General features: G+C 73.2%; 3 protein-coding genes across 3 annotated transcripts; 1 reads left to right on the forward strand and 2 right to left on the reverse strand.

The window, feature by feature from the left end:
* Positions 1 to 3,837: 3,837 nt before the first annotated feature.
* On the reverse strand, positions 3,838 to 7,823 carry ISOC2 (isochorismatase domain containing 2). The gene is made up of 6 exons (XM_037518223.2): positions 7,690 to 7,823; positions 5,411 to 5,551; positions 5,083 to 5,292; positions 4,755 to 4,825; positions 4,538 to 4,655; positions 3,838 to 4,101 (listed from the first exon to the last, which is right to left on the reverse strand). The coding sequence occupies exons 2-6, from the start codon at positions 5,546 to 5,548 to the stop codon at positions 4,021 to 4,023; spliced, it is 618 nt and encodes a 205-aa protein (XP_037374120.2). The 5' UTR covers positions 5,549 to 5,551; positions 7,690 to 7,823; the 3' UTR covers positions 3,838 to 4,020.
* Positions 7,146 to 11,452, reverse strand: CUNH19orf85 (chromosome unknown C19orf85 homolog). The gene is made up of 5 exons (XM_037515615.1): positions 11,225 to 11,452; positions 9,273 to 9,535; positions 8,112 to 8,645; positions 7,690 to 7,951; positions 7,146 to 7,248 (listed from the first exon to the last, which is right to left on the reverse strand). Exons 1-5 carry the CDS (start codon positions 11,395 to 11,397, stop codon positions 7,146 to 7,148), a joined length of 1,335 nt encoding a protein of 444 aa, XP_037371512.1. The 5' UTR covers positions 11,398 to 11,452.
* A 4,528-nt stretch (positions 11,453 to 15,980) lies between these two features.
* Positions 15,981 to 19,879, forward strand: ZNF628 (zinc finger protein 628). Its single transcript, XM_037518224.2, has one exon. The coding sequence runs from the start codon at positions 16,685 to 16,687 to the stop codon at positions 19,775 to 19,777; it is 3,093 nt and encodes a 1,030-aa protein (XP_037374121.1). The 5' UTR covers positions 15,981 to 16,684; the 3' UTR covers positions 19,778 to 19,879.
* The last annotated feature ends 345 nt before the right edge of the window (positions 19,880 to 20,224 follow it).

A 20,224-nucleotide genomic window follows, 5' to 3' on the forward strand; every position in this document is an offset into this window, starting at 1 on the left:
CCTGACTTTGGGGGTGCGCTCTGCCAGGGCACTCCTGTGCTCTGAGGGGGTCAGGGGCTTTCACACCCCAGGAGGCACACGTCAGGCGCCCAGCTGAGCAGCAGTGCTCAGCCCCCCCCCGGCCGGGATTCCCTGAGCGCTCACACCTCCCCAGTATTTAGGGCCCGCTCCCAGCACACACCCTGGTCTGCAGCGTCTCCATTGCCCGCTGGGCGCGGCGTGGGGGGTGGCCTCCTAGTCTCCCCGCACACACTGGGCCGGCTCTGAGCCCCGTGTGCCTCAGTTTCCCCAGCTGTCAGGTGGGATGGGGTGGCCACCCCTGCTGGTGGGCAGGAGGAACCGGTGGGGGTGGAGAGAGCATGGCAGCGCGGGGTTCCCTGAGATCCCACCCTGCCCAGGGAGGGGTGACTGCCGCAGTTCTGAGCCCAGGGGGCAGGGCTTCCCCCTTTTTCTTCAGAACAGGCCAGCCATGTTTGGGTCAGCTGACCTGCCAGGCCGCCCCACAGAGCAACGGGGCAGTGGGGGGTGGGCTCCCCAGAACCTGCCAGGTGTGACGGGCCTGTACACCGCGCAGCTGGGGTCCCAGTGGCCACCCACGCCTGCCCCCGCCGGAATGGGCATCCAGTGGCGGTGACTGCCCCCCACGTTTGCGGGTGCCCGGGGCCTGTCTCCGGGCTCACTCCAGGGCAGAGGCTGTGTGGAGGCCGGGCCGCCCCACAGAGCCCTCGGGTGCGGCTCAGAGCCAGATGGGGGGAGGGTAAGCGAAGTCCCCGCGGCTGGGGGAGAAAGGGCCGCGGGACACACAGGCCTGCTCCGGGGCCGGCCAGCGGAGGCCAGTCCACGTCCTCCCTCCTTCCCCCTGCCCTAAGAGCCGCGGGGGCCAAGCTGTGACTGTCGAAGCAGGAGACGGGGGACGGTCAGTGGGGCCTCCCGCCTCCGCAGGGGCCGACTCCCCCTCCATTCCAGCTGGGCCCCTGCCCTGGGCCTGGCTCCCCCAGGCCCCCGGGGTGGGTAACGGCCGCTGAATGTGGCCTCCCTGCCCTGGATGCTGGGCCGCTGGGGGCTCCCCGGAAGTCAGCTGGAAACCCTGCCAGCCCCAAGTGGCACACACGTCCCATCCATCAGGGGCCCCAAAAAGAGCCGGTCGAGCGTCCATCCCGATTGGCGACGGTGGGGTCCAGCCCCGGGGAAGACGAGGCTTCGAGCCAGCCTCCGTGGGGAGCGCGGACACGGCAGGGAGGCAGCCATTCCTGCGTGTCCCCGGGGCCAGCCGGGGCAGGGAGCACGGACCCAGGGAGGGCCGCGAGGGGTGGGGTGTCCTTTTGGGGTGATGGCGATGGCCGGCGACATTCTAAATATAACCAGTACCGCTGAGCTGCAGCTTCCAGGCGGTCAAGTGGGCGTTTTTGCGCGTGTTTTACCGCAATGAGAAGCAGGAGCCAGGGGCGAGAGGGCCCAGCCGCCCCCGGCTCAGGACCCCCAGCTGCTGGCCCTGGACAGGCCCCGCGCCCTCCCGCCCCCTCCCTGCTCGACCCCCGCCCGCGAGGCCACGGGTGGCCTCCGTCCCCGGCGCCCAGGGCTCTGCCCGCGCTGGGTCGGGGGCATCCCCGCGCTCCCGGGTTGAGGGGGGCTGGCCAGGGTACTGGCCGCCATTTGCCCAAGTCCCACTCTGGCCCCAGGAGGTGCCGGCAGGAAATCCGGTGCCTTGAACCCTGCCCGCCCCCCAGCAGCGTGGGCTGACGCAGCGCACCCCCTCCCGCCAGTCGCTGGCGTTCAGGAGGGAGCCCCCGCCCCCCCAGACGGGCCCTGCCCTCGGACACCCCCACCCTCCCGACTCCTGGGGGGAGGCCCCGTGACCCTCCGGGGCTCGCGCGTGGCCCTCGGGCCGCACACCGCGTGCTCCCAGCGTGCCCCGCGGCCACAAGCCGCGCCCCGCACCCCCTCGCCCGGGAACGGACTCCCCTCCTCCCGGAGAGGGGTCCCCCCGCCGCCCCCCAGGCCCCAGCTCAGGTGGGCACAGACGCTGGAGGAGGCCCTCGTGGAGGGTCGTGAGCGGCCCTGGTGGTGCCTGGGCTCCTGGGGAGCCCCCAGCCCCCCTGTGCCCCCTCACCCCCAGCTGGGCAGGGCGCGGGCTGGCTGGGCTGAGGGGGTTGTCTCCTGCCAGGGCAGGGGTGACGGCGGAGGGGGGACTCAGGGAGGGGGACATTCTCAGCTGGGGCGCGGCGCGGAGGGGCGCAGTGGCCAGAGGGGGAGCAGCGAGGCGACAGGTCCCGCGCGAGGACGCGGGCTGCGGGGCTCAGACGCCCGGGCCCAGAGCGGCGGGACGCGGGGCGCCGGGGAGACCCAGGGGCCGGACGCCGGGCCGGCAGGGGCCTCCGTGGGGCGGCCGAGGGCGTTCGTGCCCCGCGAGGGGGCCGGGGCAGGGCTCGCGGGGTGCGGAGCAAAGGGCGGGGCCCAGGAGAGTCGGCGGCGGCGGCGTGCGAGGGTGGGGTGTGGAGGGGCGAGGGTGGGGTGCGGAGGGGCGGGCGGCAGGTGGGGGCGGCGGGGGAAGGGGAGGGGGCGGCTGCGGGCCGCGAGCACTCGCGGGGGCGCCCCGAGGGCCGCATCTTCCCGGCCCCCGCCCGCCGCCTGTGCCGCGCGGCTCCCTCCGGTGCCCGCGCCCCCCGCACCCCGCCCCCGGGCGAGGGGTCCCGATCCGCTCCCGCCGGCGCCCGCGGTGCCGCCTGGCCCGGCCGGGGCCGGGGCTCCCGCCAGCCCGGCCCTGCCCCCCTCCTTCCCGCCGGCTCGCCCTCCTCCGCCCCAGGTGTGCCTCCGCCGGCCGCCGCCCCTCCGGTGTCCCCGTCTGCCCGACCCCGCCCGCGCCCCGGGCCCCGCGCGGCCCCGCGCTCCTCGGCCGGCGGGCGGGGCGGGGGGGCGCTGCGGCGGGAGCTGTGTGTTCCCAGCGCAAAATAGACTCCTGTTGCCATGGCGACGCGCGCGCGGCCTCCGAGACGCGAGGATTCAGGATGGGGGTGCAGAGGGGGACACCTGGATCCGGAAGGCGGGGGCCGGGGGCGCCGACGCCTGGCCCCGGGGCTCCTGGGCAGGGGGCACAGGCCGGGACCCCGAGGTCGCTGGGGAAAGGGGCCGGGGCGCCCTGCCGCGGGGCCCGGCCGGCCTCGGGAGGGGCTGGGGTCCGCGGCGGGCGCGGGTCCCCGTGGGGGCGCCTGGCTGGGGCGGGCGCCGCGGGGTCGCCGCCTGCCCGAGCCCGGGGCGGTGGCCAGGGCTGCGAATCTGGAGGGGCTGCGGGGCCCTGCCCGCGCTGGGGGGCCCGTAGCGTCCCGGCTCCCAGACCTGCATGGGGACTGCAGAATTCGGGGTGCTCCATGTGCACCCCGGACTCCTGCGCTTCAGGGGAGCGGCGACCGGGCTCTCCACCCAGCCCCCCGCACGCCGGCCCCCCGCCCCCGGCGCGGCCGCTCACCTGGCTCCGATGCGGGCCCGGGTCGGGCGGCGGCGCGGTCTGCGAGCCCCGCGGGCGCGCCGAGGGCCCCGGCCGGCTGGTCCGCCAGATGCGCCGCTGCCTGCAGATGTGGCCGGGCCGGCGCGCGCCGGCGCCTCTGCCTGCTCGCGGGGCGCCGCGGCGGCACCTCCCCCTCCCCGCGGGCTGGGGACCCCGCTCCCCCGCCCGCAGCCCCCGGTCGCCCCCGGGATGCCCCCCAGCCCAAGAATGGTGCGGTCCACGCCTCATCAATGTTTATTCTGCGAGTGCGGGTCCCGCGCCGTCGGCGACTCCCCCGCCCCGCCGAGCGGCCCGGGCCGGCCCCGCCCCCTCCCGGGCCGGCCAATCGCCGCCCAGCCGCCGGGGCTCATTTGCATTTCCGGGAGCTGCCGCCCAATAAGCAGCCGGAGCCCCGCCCCCTCCCGAGGGGCGGCCCTCCCGCTGGACTGCACCACTCCGGGGACCGCGGGATGGGGGAGTCCCGTCCTGGGGTCCCGGGGCCAGGACCGGCCGCTCTTCCTTGCAGGCAGGTCAGGAGCTCAGCCGAGGAGGGGGTTCTGGCCTTGGAAGAGGCCCAGCAGCCCGCTGTCCGGGGCGGGCTCCTTGATGATCTTCTGGATCTGTGGGGGCCGAGGAGGCGGCGGGACGAGTCAGGGTCCCCGGCCGAGGAGGCTGCGGGGCCAGCGCCCTCGCCTGCCGGGCAGCACGGGCCAGAGCAACTCGCCCCGCCCCGCCGCGCTTCCTGGGGCCACCGCTCTCCCGCGCCCGGCCAGCTCGCGATCACCGGCCCCGTGGTGGCTGCTGGCAGGGTGGGGACCCCGAAGGGTGACGCCGTGTTGGCGGCTTCCTAGTGACCCCTGGGGTCACGCTAAGGCTCCTCCTCCCCGGCGTCCGGAGCCCCCTGCACCGACGCCCGTGCCTCCGCGCTGTCCCGTCCCCCCCCCCCCCCGGAGTGAGCCCCCGCCTCCACCCGCGCAGCCCGGGGGTGCTCTGTGCCTGAGCGGTGGGCGCTGAAGACAGCTGCCACGCGCGCGGGAGGGGGAGGGGGACTGGTACCTCCTTGAACTGGGGGTGGGCAGCGTCCCCCACCAGCTGCAGGATGAGCCCCTCACTGGTGGAGAGGAGGGCGCCACTCTGGCGCATCCTGGACAGAGCCACCAGCCTGTCCACCTGGCTGCGGGGAGGAGAGGGCAGGGTCTCAGCGCCCAGGTGCAGACGCCCCAACCGGATGGGTGCCCTGTTGCGTCTCCCCAGCACCCACAGGGGCTCTCACCTGCGGGAGGAGCAGGCGTCCACCACCACGTGGACCTGCAGTCCCCGTTCCAGGAGGTCCAGGGTGGTGTTCTGGGGGCAGGCAGAGGTCAGGGCCCACCCCCCGGAAAACTGGGGTGCGGGATGTGGGCAAGGGAGGCTCGGATCAGGGTAATGAGGGCCCTGGGATGGGGGTCCTGGGAGCTGAGGGAGGCCCTGGGGAGGGAAGAGGCCCCAGGCCAGGAGGGTCCCAAGGGCTGATGTAGGGTTCTGGGTCAGGAAAGCAGGTCCATTTGAGGATGGGGGTGCCAGGCCGGGGTGGGGCTGCGAGGGGCTGGCCGGGGCCTCACCAGGATGCAGGCCTGGGTCTCGATGCCGCAGAGGAGCACGGAGCGCAGCTGGGGGTGTGCCTCCAGCTCCTGCTGCAGCGGGGGCACCATACTGAAGCAGGTCTTGGGCACCGGCCTCAGGTCCTGGGCCCCCAGCTCGGGCACCGTGTGGCCCAGGCCTTGTGGGTATTGCTCCGTCAGCACGGCAGGCACCCCCAGGAGCCGGGCCACCTGAGTGGAGGGAGGAGGGGGCGCAGAGGCCTGGGATTGAGAGGGGAGCCTGGGCCTGGCCCCGGGGTCTGGGTCTGGGGGCAGAGGCCGGGGTGCCCCTGGTCGGGGCGGGGCTGACCTTGAGCATGCGCGCTGCCACCGACACGATCTGGGGGAAGTAGCAGATGTTGTTGCGGAACTTCTCCTGCATGTCGCACAGGAACAGGATCGAGGATCCGGGGTGGAGTCGGCCCAGGCCAGGCCTCAGGGCCGCCATATCCTGGGTGAGGGCGAGGGGCAGGGCCAGGGGCCAGGCTTGTCCGCACATCCAGGGCCCTGGGCTCAGTGTGGGGCCTCCCCGGTCTGAGCTTTCCGCGTCCTCCCGCCTCCTGGGCTGCTCCTGGCGGGAGTGTCCCTGGGAAGCCTCTCACCCCCGGCCCTCCTCCTTTCTGGAGATGGTGCCCAGTCCCTGCGTTTCTGTGACTGACTCTGCCCCGGTGGTTGCGGCCATGGGTCCCAGGAGCTGGGCTGGGGCACAGCAGTGGTGGCATGGGTCGGGGCCCCTTTGGGGTGAGGTGGTGCTGTGGAGCCAGGTGTGGCGGTGGCACTAAACCAGCGCCCGGCAGCCAGGGTGGCAGCTTTTGGGTCTGATGCGTGACCACAGTTAACAGAAGCAAGGACAGGACTCGGGAGCTACTTGGCAGGGAAGAAGCTGAGACCCAGCCAGCCCCCCGGGGGTCAGGGTCCCTGCTGGGGCCCCGGGATCCGGCTCCCACGTCAAGGGGGCCCCACCGGGATGCACACAGGGGTCCAGCCCAGCTCTGGGCCGCAGCCCTCCCCCTTTGCATGCTCACTCTCTCCTTTACTGGGGCCCCACCCCAGCCAGTGGGAGACTCCCGGGCGCCTTAACACCAGGTGGGAGCACGACCGGGCTTTTCCACAGGCCTCACCCTCCACGGGAGACACTGCCCACGCCCACGGCAGCTTGCCTGGAATCACAGAGCAAGTGCTGGTCAGGACGGGGGCTGTAGCTGTGTGCATCTTCCCTCACACAAAACAAGACCCAGAAAGGGCCAGAAGCTCCCTCGAGTACAAACCCACGGGTTGACAGCATAATTACAGCCGCTGGGTGCTGGGGCTTCCGGGAGCCTGATCTACCTGGGCAGGTGTGTGCATCTCCCTGGGAGGTGAGGGACGGGACACAGCCTGCGATGGACAACCCTCGCTGACTCTTACTCTGGGCCCCCCACCCCAGGCTTCTCCCTGTGCTGACAGAGCCCTGCTGGCCCCCACATCCTGCAAGGCCTGGCCTCAGGGCCTTTGTATGTGCCATTCCCACCACCAGCCGGCTCCTCCACTTAGGGTGTCCACCTTCAGGAGGGAGGGGCAGAACCTAGGGCTCCGGCTGGCAGGCAGCAGCTCCCCAGGGGGCTGGCAGGCGCTGGATTGCAGCACCCCCAGGAGAGCCATGTGACCACTCGGACCTCTGACCCAGAACACCAGCTCCTCTGAGGGCAGCCTGCAGCCACCAAGGCAGGGTGGCCCAAGGTCACTGAAAGTCACTGGGGACAGCACCCACAGTGCCAGGGGCAGAGCTTGCAGGCGTGCCAGCCAGGGCGAGCAGTCCCTTGCTGGCCAGACTCTGTGCCCGCGGCTGCAGCCGGAAGCTCTTGGGGAAACTGGGTGAAAAGTGTCTGAAGATAGCAGAGTGGGGAGCAGAGCAGTGCGTGTGGCGGACACCCCAACCGCGCCGCAGCCCCTACCGGTGTGGCCTGGAGGGTCCGCTCTGGCAGGTGCAGGGGAGCTGCCCTGGGGGGGGCTGGGGGGAGGCCTGGCGGGGGTGGGGGCCAGCGAGGGGACGGGCACCCGGTGGGCTATTCCTGACAGCGAGGGGGCGCACCCGGCGCGCTTTCACCCGAGGTGAGGGCTGCAGGGCCGTCAGACCCGTCAGACCCGGCTGTGCTGAGGGACAGCGACCTGAGGGAGAAGGGGGGCTGGGGGCGCCGCTCCTTGGGGGGATGCTGCCCGCGCAGCGGTGATGGAGATGGGTGTGACCTGCGGTTTGCGCGCACACGTGGCTTCCGGGCTTGAAAGTTTTCCAGCTGTGGAGTGAACGCGGGAGGCCGCGCGGGCCGCTGTGGGCTGGGCTGGTGGGGGCGTGGCCCCGGGGCGGGGGGCACAGAGAAGCCCCCAGGTTTCCCTTGAGACGGGCGGAGTGGGGAGCAGGGGAGGCAGCTATTTGGGGAGATCGGAGCTTGCAGACACGATACTGTGTTGTGTCGGGGGGACGGCGGCTGGACACAACTCGGGGCGCGGCGCGCACGTCGGGGGGCGCCCGGGCCGGGCGGGCGGAAAAGGGGCGCCCCGCGGGAGCTCCCACGGGGCCCCGGGCCCCTGCCCGCGGTGGGGCGGCCTTACCCGGAAGGCGCCGAGTCGGAGCCGGGAGCGACTCTAGGCCAGTGAGGCGTCCGGTCACTCAGCTCACGGCGCCGGGGCTCGGGCCGCGTGTCCTCCGCGGGGGGCCCAGGCCCGGTCACCTTTTCTCCGGGTCGGTCTCGTCCCACCCCCCTGGCCGAGCCGCCCAATCGGCGCTCAGCCGCTCTCGTCCCGCCTACCCGCCCGACCAATCCTCGGGCGCGTCTATCTCGGTCAATCCTGAGGGTGTGATTGGCCTGAGGGCCTGAAGGACAGCACGTCCGACCAATGGGGCAGAGCAGGCGCGAGCGGGCGGCGCGGCTCCGTGAGCTCGGCCGGGGGCGGGGAGCGGGGCGCCGGCGGTCGCGCGGCCCCGCGGCCCCGCGGCCCGGGCCCGGGAAGAGCCGGGGCGCCCAGCGGCTGACCTGCGCGGAGCCTCCCGAGCGAGGAGCCAGAGGACCAGCGGGCAGAGGGCAGCGGGTGCTGGGGGCCCGGGAGGCCCAGGCTCGGCCCGGTCCGCCGAAGGGGCCCGCCGGGCCCGCCCCCGGGGGGCGGACGAGGCCTGGCCTGGCTCCCCCGGGGCGTCTCGCGGGCCGAGGGCTGTGCCCTGCCGGGGCGCATCCGCGCTGCAGGCCCCCTCGCTCCCCGCGGTGGGCTGGCTCCGCCGTCGCCGGCGGGGCGGGACGCTTCCTCCAGGCGCCCTTCCCGGTCCGCGGAACCCTGCGGGGCTGCCCTGCCGGCGCGGACGGCGTCCGCCTGGGTCTCCCCAGGCATCCCCCACGTGCTGGGCCCGTGCAGCTGCGGCCTCCCACTGGGAGCTGCTCCCGGGACGGGGCTGAAGTCACCGTCGCGGTGCGCCCGGGGCACCTGCCACCTGGAAGGCGGGTCTGGCCCCCCGGCGCTGTGGCCACCAGGGGGCGCCAGGAAGGCCCGCCGGGGCCCCCCACCCATGAGAATCCCTGCGCGGGTTCAGCAAAAGCAGGGGAGGGAGCCCCAGCCCGGGCCACGTCCGCCCGACGCCCCTCTGTCCCCCAGAGTCCTGCCTCAGGGCCCCTGCGCGCGCCGGCGCCTCTGCCTGGCACCCTGACCACGGCAGCACCCACGCCTGCCCTTCAAGGGCTGGCCGGGTGGCTCTGCGCGCCTCGCACGCTCTTTCCAAGCCGAGCTGGAGACTCTCGGGGCGCTTTAAACGTGCATTTATTTATCGCCGCCGGCGTGAGCTCCGCGGGGCTGAGTCTTGTCTGCACGGGGAGGTGTGCGCCGGGTCTCTGGGAAGCAGCGATTCCGCGTCAGGCCCGGAGGCGTGGGGTGGGGGGCGGGCCCCCGCAGGAGGCCGAGGTGGGGCGCCGGACCTGGACAAGACCTGTGGGGCGAGGCCCGGGGAGGGAGCGGCCCGCCTCCCCGCGGCTACCAGCAGGGGAGTGGACATGACGGCGGGCTGTCCTGGGGGGCTCTGGGTTGTCTGGGCGCCTGGGTTGGGTTGCGACTGGCATCCTGGGGAGCAGGACCGCAGCCCTCGGGGGTCCCCTGAGCGCCACAGGCGCCTGGCCCCTCCCACCCCCAGCCGGGCCCCCGCCCGTCCCCGCCTCCCAGCGGCCTCCGGCCAGGGGGCGCCGCGGGGAGCGCGATGTCGTCGAAGAGGTCCAGGGGCGAGGCTTCCAGCGCGGCGAGGCTCGGGCCGGGGCCCACGGGAGCCCGCTCGGCGGGGGCCCCAGCACAAGCCACGCCCACGAAGGGGGAGGGCGGGGGCGGGGGTGGTCCCCGGGGCGGCCGTCTCCGGGGGGGCGCCTCCTGGGACAGGATGGAGCGGGCCAGGCTCTGGGTGGCGGCCTCGATCCTGGCAAACTGCCTGCGGAGAGACGAGCACCGCTGGGGCCGCCTTGGGGTTACCGGGACGTCATGGGCGGCCCTGTCCTGGCCCAGACGCGGCCCAGCGCCCCGAGCCGCCGGCTCACGTCCAGAACCGCCCGTGAGACCCAGGGGGAAGGCAGGGCTGCTGGGGTGGTGCCCAGGAGGCCACCGGCGCTTGGCGGTGCCCGGGGTGCCATGGTTCCCCTGCCCCCCCGCCCCGTGCGTGTCTCCCACCATGGGGTGTGCTGGACAGCGCTTGGCCGCGCGGGGCTGCTGATGTGAAACGTCGGGAAGGGGCACATCTCTGGGCCGCGCCCGACGGGAGGGGCAGGCGCGGGAGGGGCAGGCCGTCCCTGCCGGACCTGCCCCCCCCCCCCCCCCCCCCCCCGCGCTCTGGGCTGGTCTTGGAAATGGAGAGTGGGTGAGATGAGGCAGAGGCAGACGGCCGGAGATGGGGAGACACGAAAGAGGCAGAGGTGGGGGCCGGAGGCTGGGAGAAAGGCAGGGGGAGACAGGAACACAGGACAGACGGACAAGCAGCTGGAGGAAGGGGTGCCGCCCTGCCAGCTCTGCACACGAGACAGGGGCTCCCCCAGCTCACGCCCACGGTCTGCATCACAGGGCCCTGACCCCGACAGCTGAGCAGCGGCGCCCGTGGCCAGTGGCCCCCAAACCCGGTGCGCGGCGGAATGCTGGGGGCTGCGAGGACACGGCCGGGAGGTCATGGGTCTGCAGCCTGGGCTGGTGGCCGCGGCTGGCGTTGGGGGAAGGGACACCCCCAGGGTGGGGGCAGGGCTGAGGGACCAGGGTCCCTTTATTCAGATTTGGTCCCAGGCCTTCGAGGGCCGGGCCGGCCAGCAGTGCCTGGCTGGCGGGCAGTGTCCAGGCGGTCACCTGCCGTCTGTGTCATTGCCTCCCCACCCCCCACCCCGCCCCGGCCCCGACATGCGTGTTCCTGTGGCTGCAGCGTGTTCCGTGTGGGTCTGGACCCAGGCCTGGGCGGTGACCATTTTCTAGAGTGTGACCCTGGACAGGCCATCCACCATCTTGGGCCTCCTCGTGACGACGTGAGGACAGAGATGGCCCCTGCGGCTCTGCTGGGGGGGGCCTGACGGGGCCGGGTGGCTTCCTGGCACCACAGCAGCAGCCCTGCCCGATGCCCTGCCAGGTCACACTCCCCGGCGCCTGGCCAGGCCCAGCCCTGTTCAGACGCCCCTCTCCGCCCCTCTCCGGAGCCCGCAGCGCCCCCGCGGAGGCCAGGAGAGCCAGCTACTCAGGATGCTCCCAGCAGCCTGGCCCCACACTCTCGGCCCCCAGGAGCCCCAGAAACCTGTCCCTGCCTCCAGCGCTCCCCGCCCCCTTCACTCCCTGCGCCCGAATCTGCCCTGTCTGTGAACTGGCCTGCTGTGGCTGGCCCGGGTTGCGGGATCCCCCCACATCACACACGGCCTTGGGCTGTGACCTGCAGCCTCGGCACTGCCAGGGCCATCATGCCAGCCAGCTGCCCCTTCCCTGCTGGGGCTCCCTCCCTCCCCCCCACCCCCCCGCCGGGGCTGCCCGGGTCTTGTCAGCTTTGCCCTCACGGGGCTCTGGGCCTGGCACACAGCTGGTGCTCAATAAGTGTACACAGCCCGCTGACCGCCTGTGGGCTCTGTCCAGGGCTGGCCCCACCCTGCAACCCCCTCACCTGCAGAGCTGGTTGTGTAGGAACCTCCGGTGGTTGGGCCTCCGTCGGGGGTGCCGGCCCCTGCGGGGCTGCAGGGCGTGCAGCACACGGGCAGCCGCCCCACTCACAAAGGCACACAGCTCTCCGGGGCTGGGGTCCCGGGCCCTGGGGGCTGCGGGGGCCCCGGGGTGCATGGCTGGATGACCTGGAGTTGCACCCCACTGCGTGAGGAGAGCCAGAGCAGCACACCTAGGGGCCTCAGGCCAGCGCAGCCTCCCGCTCGCTGCCAGGTCCTGCGCCTCCCTCCCCAGAGCACAGGGGACTGGGCTGGAGGGGCAGGTGGTGGGGGGCTGATATAGGAGGAGGAGAGGGTCTGGGAAGGGAGGGGGCTTCCCATGCACCCCGGGGGACCTAATTAGCACATATTTAGACATGGGATAAGGGCCTGGAGGTGGTGCGGGGCTGAGGAAGGCGCCTGGAGATAGCCAATTATTGGACAAAGGCGTCGTCAGGGAGGCTGGGCTGAGTCAACTGCCGATTAGCGCTGGAGGACCCTTAATTGCTGCGGGTGGCGGGGCCGGGTGGCGAGGCTGTGCGGCTGCCAGGGCGGGATGGACGATGGACGCGTGAGCCCATCCAGGCGCACCCACACCTGCCCACCCTGTGCCCCAGCAACCTGCCCGGGTGGGAGGGAGAGGAGAGGCTGGTGCCCGCAGAGGGACAGGCCACCGCACCTGGCCCTGCTGTCCTCACAGCTGCCACTTTCCTGCGTCCGAAGGCCAGGGCGGCCGGGCCTGACCAAAACCCACATAACCGGCCGTGCTCCCTGCGCGGGAGGGAGGCCAGTGGGCGGAGGCCGGGACCCCCTACACTGAGAAGCAGCCCCCAGGTGCTGGGAGTGTGGCATGGTCCTCCTGTCCCAGCCTATCCTGTCCCAGCCGCACACTGGGGACACTCAGTCATTTGGCTGACATTGGCGCGGTGGCCAGCAAGACAAGCCCGGATCTCCTGGCTGCAGTCTGGGAAGGACACCCCGGCTTGAGAGGTGCTGGAAGGGGCAGCTCCGCTGGACAGGCGGCTACAGCCGCTGGAAGGCCCCTCTGGGGAGGCAACAGTGGCCACGGCAGAGGCCACGTGGGGCCTTCCAGCAGAGGGCCCAGGGACAACCAGGGAAGCAGAGGGGCGGGGCCCACAGGGCTTTGCAGGCCAGGTAGGAGTTGGGTTTTCAGGACAGGAGCGGGAATGGGGAGCCAGGGAGGATTTAGGGCTCAGGTCCAGGCAGCCCTTGGGGCTCCACCCAAACCTCTCGGGCAGTGTGGAGTGTGGAGACCCCACCCTTAGGCCGCCAGGACTTGGGGACACTGTGGCGTGGGCCCCGCCTCCACCCTGTTCACGGCTGCCTGTTGCCCAGAGCCAGGGCGTCTTTGTCACCCCAATGTTTTACTGGATAGACGGTGCAGGGGGCAAGCCATCCTGGGTCACGTGTGTCCCAGCCCACCCTGCAAACCCGGCAGCTTCTGAGAAAAGGAACGTCAGGGGTGGGTGCGCCCACCCCCAACACGCTGGCCACACCAACCCCGACCCCCCACTGCCCTGAAGGTGACCACGGACGGTGGCGCGGGCAGTGAGGCTAGGGGTGTCCAGTTGGCAGACACGCCCAGCGGAGGACCCTGGAGGCCTCAGGTGCAGGACGGGCACTGCTCCAGCGATGGCAGGCGGGGTGCAGGCTCCGGCCTCCCCTCTCCTTATTGGCAGGACCCTGGAGGCGGCCCAGCTCTGCCAGCCCCCCACCGGCTGCTGTTTGTCTTCCCTCTGCTTTGCTCTCCCCGCCTGTCACCCCCCTCCACCCCCACCACAGGATGGCGCCTTGTCTGTGGCTGAGCAGCGGTCCAGTGTGTGGTGTGAGGGGTGTTTGTGGTGTAGGAGGGCACAGCAGGTGCTCGGCCCCGAGACGGGAGCTGGGCGCACTGCCCGTCACCCCCACCCCATCCAGGCCCTGGCCCCTGGGTGAAGGGGTCTGGGTGCAGAGCCTCCGCCTCTCTGAGCTGGTGTTTCTGGGTAGCGTGGGGACCCAGAAGCAGGGTACAGGGCACCAGCATGTTTCAACTCCTGGAATGTCCTGCTGGCCCTAGGGTGGCCCCCTCGCCCCCGCCTGCTTCCCTCCCCGGGGCTGGACTCTCGCGGGCTCCCACCCCACCTCCCGGGTGCAGGTCCCGGCAGGGGGTGCCCTGCTCCCGGGGAGCTGCCCGGGCTGCTGACAATGGGCTGAACGGAGCATCGCTGGGACCTGGGGGCTGCGCTCTGGGCGGGGCGCGAGGGTTACAGGTGCGGCGGGGAACCGGCCCCTTCTCCGTGGACGCTTCGCAGGCCTGGCCGGCCAGATCCACGCCCACCCCGCGGGGCCGGCCGCTCGGCTTTGAAATCAGCCTGTCAAAGCTGCTCCAAAGGAGGGGTGCGGGGCGGGGGGAGTCCTCGCTATCTGAGCGCAGACAGGCACGAGGCGGGACCCCGCGCATTCAGCGGCAGAGAAGGGGTGCGGGAGGGGTCGCTGTCGCGGAGCAGAGGGCCTCGCGGGGAGCGTCGCAGGCTGCCGGTGGGTGGGGTCCGGCCGTAGCTGACCACCCCGCGACCCGCAGGGCGCCCGCACGCCCACGGCCACCCCAACGTCACTGGCGCCGGCCGAGACCCCGCCCGACTCGGCGAGCCCCCAAGGCCCAGGCGGGCGCGGGGCCCCGCGGGCGGCTCTGTCCCCCAGCTGAGCAGGCACGGCCGGGACCAGCGCCGACGGCCGCACGCGCGCGGGCACGCGGGGCTCGGGGCGTAGGACTGCGGACTCAGTTTCCCCTTCGGCGAAAGCAGGAGGCGCCCAGCCTGGGCCAGGCGGCCAGACCCGGAGGGAGCACCACCCTAGTGGGCGGGGCGTGCTCGGGCGCGGCGCCGCGCCGCCGGGAGGCGTCTGAGAGGGCGCGATGGAACCGATACTAATAACGGGGAACGCGCGACCCCGCGTCCCCACCCCGTCTCCGGCCGAGCTTGGGGCTCGCAGCTAGAAAACTACAACTCCCAGGATGCCTCGCGCTGGCGGCGGCGGGGAGCGCGAGAGACGACGGCGGCCACTGGGGGCGGGGCCTCGGCGAACGTGGCGTCGTGACGTCCCTAGGGCGACGTCGGGGTTTGTGTGCACGAGAGGCCGCCGATAAAGGTTGGGTGCCTCGCGCCGGGGGCCGTTGGGAGGGAGCGCGCCCCCGCCCCCCTCCCCGGCCCCCACGCCCGCCCCACCACCGCCGGGGTCCCGCCTTCCCGTCGGCCCCGCGGGAAGGCCCTGGGCCTCCCCAGCTCGCTCCCCTGGTCGGGGCCGCAGGTGAGACACCGGAGGGGCGGGGGTCGGGGGAGGGACCGGAGGGCGGAGACGCTGGGGAAACGGCGAGCGTGCAACCGGAAGGGGTGCCTTAAAGGGAAGGATGCTGCTTCACCTCCGACTTGTGTCTGTCGGGCCAGCCCCGCCCTCTTAAAGGGCCAGGAGCTGCGGGGGGGGCGGGGCAGGCTCGGCGTTTCTGCGCTTTCCGCCCCGCCCCCCTCCCCGCCGGGGCTGTCTCGTGGAGGCCGGTGGAGGGGTCCCGCGCACCCCGACTGGCTGCATCCATCCTTGGCTTAGTTCAGCAAGGGGCTTGGGGGTGCGGCTGGAGCATCCTCTTAAAGGGGAAGCGCAGCCCGACGGCGGGTGTGGTCCGTCCGGGACTGGCTGGCGCCGGGTTGACAGGCACGTGCGGCCGTCCGGGGCCGGCGGCCTCTCCCGAGGACTTGCTTCCTCTCCGAAGGGCCTCCCAGCCCGTCCACGGGCGAGGCGCAGCCCTCGCGCGCCTGACATGCGTGTCCTGGGCGCAGGCTGTGCCGCACGCCGTCCTGGGCGCCGGGATGCCACAGTGGACGAGACGCCGCCGGCTTGTGGCGGGCTGGAGCCCAGGGATGCGCTCAGGCCCCCTCCAAGGCCCGGGCCGGCCCCCCGCACAGCGGTGCGGCTCCTGGCCTCCACGGAGCTGAGGCTGGGAAGCCCTGGCCATCACGTTGGTGGGAAGGTGGTAACCCTCGGGGGGCTTGGCTGGCAGGGGGGGCGTGGCAGGGCGCCCCGTGACGCCTGCCTGGAAAGTGTGTGCGGGGGGACATCAGGGAGGGCAAGGCCACGGACTCAGAAGTCTCCAGGGCCCTGTCCCTTCTCCGAGCGGGCTCTGGGGGGAGAGAGAACCGCTGGGAGGGTAAGCGGCCACGGACAGTCCCTTGGCGGGCTGGTGCCTGAGGCAGGCCGGGGGCCTTGGTGAGATGCCCGGCGCTGGTGACGGCGCCGCGGACCCCTTGGTGAAGATTGGCCCTGGGGTGAGAGGAAGGGGAGGCCTGTGGCTTTCGGCCCCAGGAAGAGGGAGCTGTTTCCAGAGACCATCTGGACATGGCTGGGTTGGAGGGCAGGGGGAGCAGGTGGGGCCCGTGGCCTGTGAGGGGTCTTGCATGACCCATGCAGTGGCACCATCTGGCAGGGCTGGGGCCTCAAGGGCAGGTGCCCAGGAGAACTGAGGGGGCCCCTGGGTTATACTATGAAGTCCTGGGGGGCCCAAAGGGATAGGGCACGAGGGGTCAGCAGAGCCCTGGGTTCCTGCATTCGCCTGCTGGGTGGTGAGCAAGAACCAGCACCCAAAAGCTGAGCAGGGCAAGCCAGGAGGGGACTGGGGCTCCCTGCTGGGGCAGGGGTGGGGTGCCAGGGTGGGATTCTCCGCTGGTGGGGGTGGAGGTGGGAGGGCATCTGGTGCCCGGGGTGGAGGGACTGTCTGGGAGGGGCATGTGCAGGACTCTGGAAAGATCAGATACAAAGTTGAGGGAACGTTTGCTGGGGTGGGACTGGCCGGCTGAGTAGGGGGCTGGCAGGGTCAGGCCCGGCCACCTTGGGCTGGCTCCCTCCTTGCAGCAGCCTAGATGTTTCTGTTGCTCAGCAACTGGGACCATGGCAGGGCCTGGGTGCGGGGACCGAGGTCCAGGACTGGGATGCAGCTTTGAGCGGCCTGGAGGAAGCTTGGAACTAAGAAGGGGAAAGTGAGGATGCGGAGCAGCTGGGGGTGCTGATCCACCCGGGACAGACCCCCTGGCGGGGTCCAGGGCTGTGGCCAGGATGCCACGAGGCCTGAGCCTGTGGGGTGGGGAGCAGGGGTGTTGCTGGGCCCCAGCTGCAGTGGAAGTGTTTGAGGTGTGGAGGTTGCATACTGGAGCGGCCCCCACCCATTTTACAAGGGTCCTGCAGGCAGCGCCGGCTGTGCTCAGCGGACCCCGCAGCCGCCTGGGGCCCCAGACAGATGGGCCCAGGGTCCTCAGCCTTCCCTGCAGCCGTAGGCTGCGAGGCGCCCCCGCCTGCCTTAAAGAGCCAGCTGGCAGGCTTGGGGTCCAGGGTGGGGTGGGGGCACCGGCCTTCCCTGACTGTGAACACCCCCCCCAGGTGTGATGGTCGGCTCCCACGCGGACATGGCTCCCGCCTCCACCGCGGAGGGCGCGGGGGACAAGCCGGGCCCCGCGGCCCCCGCTGCCCAGTATGAGTGCGGGGAGTGCGGCAAGTCGTTCCGGTGGTCGTCCAGGCTCCTGCACCACCAGCGCACCCACACCGGGGAGCGGCCCTACAAGTGCCCCGACTGCCCCAAGGCCTTCAAGGGCTCCTCGGCCCTGCTCTACCACCAGCGCGGCCACACGGGCGAGCGGCCCTACCCGTGCCCCGACTGCCCCAAGGCCTTCAAGCGCTCGTCGCTGCTGCAGATCCACCGCAGCGTGCACACGGGCCTGCGCGCCTTCACCTGCGGCCAGTGCGGCCTGGCCTTCAAGTGGTCGTCGCACTACCAGTACCACCTGCGGCAGCACACGGGCGAGCGGCCCTACCCGTGCCCGGACTGCCCCAAGGCCTTCAAGAACTCGTCCAGCCTGCGGCGCCACCGGCACGTGCACACGGGCGAGCGGCCCTACAGCTGCGGCGTGTGCGGCAAGAGCTTCGCGCAGAGCACCAACCTGCGGCAGCACCAGCGCGTGCACACGGGCGAGCGCCCCTTCCGCTGCCCGCTCTGCCCCAAGACCTTCACGCACTCCTCCAACCTGCTGCTGCACCAGCGCACGCACGGCGCCGCGCCCGCCGCCAGCGCTCCCGCCCCGGCGGGGCCCGACGGCGGGGCCGCGGCGGCCGTCCCGGACGCCTACCTGCCGCGGCACCTGCAGCCGCACAGCCCGCCCGCGCCGCCCGCGCCGCCGCCCGTGGTGCCCGAGCTCTTCCTGGCGGCCGCCGAGACCACGGTGGAGCTGGTGTTCCGCTGCGACGGCTGCGAGCTGGGCTTCGGCAGCGAGGAGCTGCTCCTGGAGCACCAGCCCTGCCCCGGGCCCGCCGCGGCGCCCCCGCCCCCCGCCGCGCCCGCGCCGCCGCCCCCGCGCGAGCCGCCCGCGGCCGCCCCGCCCGGCCCCCGGCCCCCGGCCGCGCCCGGCTTCGCCTGCCTGCCGTGCGGGAAGTCCTTCCGGACGGTGGCCGGCCTCTCCCGCCACCAGCACAGCCACGGCGCGGCCGGCGGCCAGGCCTTCCGCTGCGGCAGCTGCGACGGCGCCTTCCCGCAGCTCGCCAGCCTCCTGGCGCACCAGCAGAGCCACGTGGAGGAGGCCGCGGCCGGGCGCCCGCCCCCGCCGGCCGAGGCGGCCGAGGTCACCTGCCCCCAGGAGCCGCCGGCGCCCGCCGCGCCCCCGCCGCCCGCGGCCGCGGCCGAGCGGCCCTACAAGTGCGCCGAGTGCGGCAAGGCCTTCAAGGGCTCGTCGGGGCTGCGCTACCACCTGCGGGACCACACGGGCGAGCGGCCCTACCAGTGCGGCGAGTGCGGCAAGGCCTTCAAGCGCTCCTCGCTGCTGGCCATCCACCAGCGCGTGCACACCGGCCTGCGCGCCTTCACCTGCGGCCAGTGCGGCCTGACCTTCAAGTGGTCGTCGCACTACCAGTACCACCTGCGGCTGCACTCGGGCGAGCGGCCCTACGCCTGCGGCGACTGCGGCAAGGCCTTCCGCAACACCTCGTGCCTGCGGCGCCACCGGCACGTGCACACGGGCGAGCGGCCCCACGCCTGCGGCGTGTGCGGCAAGAGCTTCGCGCAGACCTCCAACCTGCGGCAGCACCAGCGCGTGCACACGGGCGAGCGCCCCTTCCGCTGCCCGCTCTGCCCCAAGACCTTCACGCACTCCTCCAACCTGCTGCTGCACCAGCGCACGCACTCGGCCGAGCGCCCCTTCGCCTGCCCCGTCTGCGGCCGCGGCTTCGTCATGGCCGCCTACCTGCAGCGGCACCTGAGGACGCACGCCCCGGCCGCCCCGGCCCCCGCCGCCGCGCCCCCGCCCCCCGCCCCGCTGGCCGCCGCCCCCGCCCCCACCCAAGACGTGCACGTGCTCCCCCACCTCCAGGCCACGCTCTCCCTCGAGGTGGCCGGCGGTGCAGCCCAGGCCCCGCCCGCTGGCCAGGCCGCTCCCAACTCCCAGACGTTTCTCCTGGTGCAGACGGCGCAGGGGCTCCAGCTCATCCCCAGCAGCGTGCAGCCCCCGCCGCCCCCGCCCGCCGCCCCCCCCAAGCTCATCCTGCTTCCCTCCACCAGCGCGGGGGGAGGGGGCGGCCGGGCTAGGTCGGGCCCGCGGGCCGTGGGGAAAGCCGGCCCAGGGGCTGGAGTGGTCTGGCTGCCGGGGGCCGGGGGGCTGGGGGTGCAGGGAGGGGTCAACGTGGCGGCCAGCGGGGGCGGGCAGAGCCTCATCGTTCTGCAGAATGTGGGGGGTGGGGAGGCGGGGCCGCAGGAAGTGAGTGGGGTCCAGCTGCAGCCCCTCCGGCCTGCCCCGGAAATGACCACAGTCCAGCTGCAGCCGGCCCCGGAAGTGACCACGGTCCAGCTGCAGCCGGCCCCGGAGGTGACCACGGTCCAGCTGCAACCGGCCCCGGAGGTGACCACGGTCCAGCTGCAGCCTGTGGGTGGCCAACTTCCCAGTGCCGGTGGGGGGGCAGTGGCCACCGAGGCCCCCAACTTGCTGGTGGTGCAGAGTGGGGCGGCCGAGGAGCTGCTCGCGGGCCCCGGCCCCGGGGAGGCGGGGGACGGCGAGGCCGGCACCGGCGTGGTCCCCGACGTCCTCTTTGAGACGCTGCAGACGGACGAGGGCTTGCAGAGCGTCCTGGTGCTGAGCGGCGCGGACGGCGAGCAGACCCAGCTCTGCGTGCAGGAGGTGGAGGCCCTGCCCCCCGTGCTGGCCGAGCCGCCCGCCCCCGGCCCCCCGGGGCAGAAGCTGCTCATCATCCGCAGCGCGCCGGCCAGCGAGCTCCTGGACAGCAGCAGCGTGGGGGGCGGCGCGGCCACCCTGCAGCTCCTGGCCCCGCCGCCGGCCGGCTCGGCCGGCGCGTCCGCGGGCCTGCCCGCCGCTCCTGCGTCCCAGATGGTCCAGGTGCTGCCTGCGGGCGCGGCGCCGGGCGGCGTGACCCCCCAGGGGCTCCCCTCCATCCAGATCGTGCAGACCGTGCCCACGGTCCAGCTGGTGCACACGTTTTGAATGCCGCTGGGCCTGGTCCGCCCGGGCGCGGGGAGGGGTCGCGCGTGCTAATAAAGACCGACTCTCCTGCCCTTTGTGCTTTTGTTTTCCTGGGGGGTGGGGGGGTGCGGGGCAACGTCGCTCTTCCTGGCTGGCAGGTGACTGGCGGGGGGCGCCACCTCTATGTGGGCTGCCGCGTGTCCCGAAGGGGTTCCGAGTCACCGTCGGCCCCAGCGGGTGGGTGGGAACGCTCACCCCAAGGTCACAGCGCCGGTGGGGGCCGCGGGGTGGAAACTCGGGAGCTAGCGCGCTCAGGTGCGGGCCCCCCTCCCCTCGAAGGCCGGGGGCGCGCGTGAGAACGGCCCGCGTCCCCCCACCCCCGCCGCGCGCCGGCTGCTTAGCAACGGGGACCGCCCGCCGCGGAGCGCGCCGGCTCCGGGGAAGGCCCGCCCCGCCCGCAGCACCGGC

Source organism: Talpa occidentalis, unplaced genomic scaffold, assembly GCF_014898055.3.
Source record: "Talpa occidentalis isolate TD23 unplaced genomic scaffold, MPIMG_talOcc4v2.1 talOcc4.17, whole genome shotgun sequence".
Lineage (NCBI taxonomy): Eukaryota > Metazoa > Chordata > Mammalia > Eulipotyphla > Talpidae > Talpa > Talpa occidentalis.

What these genes read in the sequence shown, in the direction of transcription:
- ZNF628 (XM_037518224.2), top strand. Translation starts at nt 16,685, where the DNA reads ATGGTCGGCTCCCACGCGGACATGGCTCCCGCCTCCACCGCGGAGGGC.
- CUNH19orf85 (XM_037515615.1), bottom strand. Translation starts at nt 11,397, where the DNA reads ATGCACCCCGGGGCCCCCGCAGCCCCCAGGGCCCGGGACCCCAGCCCC. An exon ending in TGGCCGGAGGCCGCTGGGAG is followed by an intron (nt 8,646 to 9,272) that starts GCGGGGACGGGC and finishes GAACCCGCGCAG; the next exon opens with GGATTCTCATGGGTGGGGGG. An exon ending in TCCGACTCGGCGCCTTCCGG is followed by an intron (nt 7,249 to 7,689) that starts GTAAGGCCGCCC and finishes CTTCTCCCTCAG; the next exon opens with GTCGCTGTCCCTCAGCACAG.
- ISOC2 (XM_037518223.2), bottom strand. Translation starts at nt 5,548, where the DNA reads ATGGCGGCCCTGAGGCCTGGCCTGGGCCGACTCCACCCCGGATCCTCG. An exon ending in AGACCCAGGCCTGCATCCTG is followed by an intron (nt 4,826 to 5,082) that starts GTGAGGCCCCGG and finishes GCCTGCCCCCAG; the next exon opens with AACACCACCCTGGACCTCCT. An exon ending in CCCACCCCCAGTTCAAGGAG is followed by an intron (nt 4,102 to 4,537) that starts GTACCAGTCCCC and finishes CGGCCCCCACAG; the next exon opens with ATCCAGAAGATCATCAAGGA.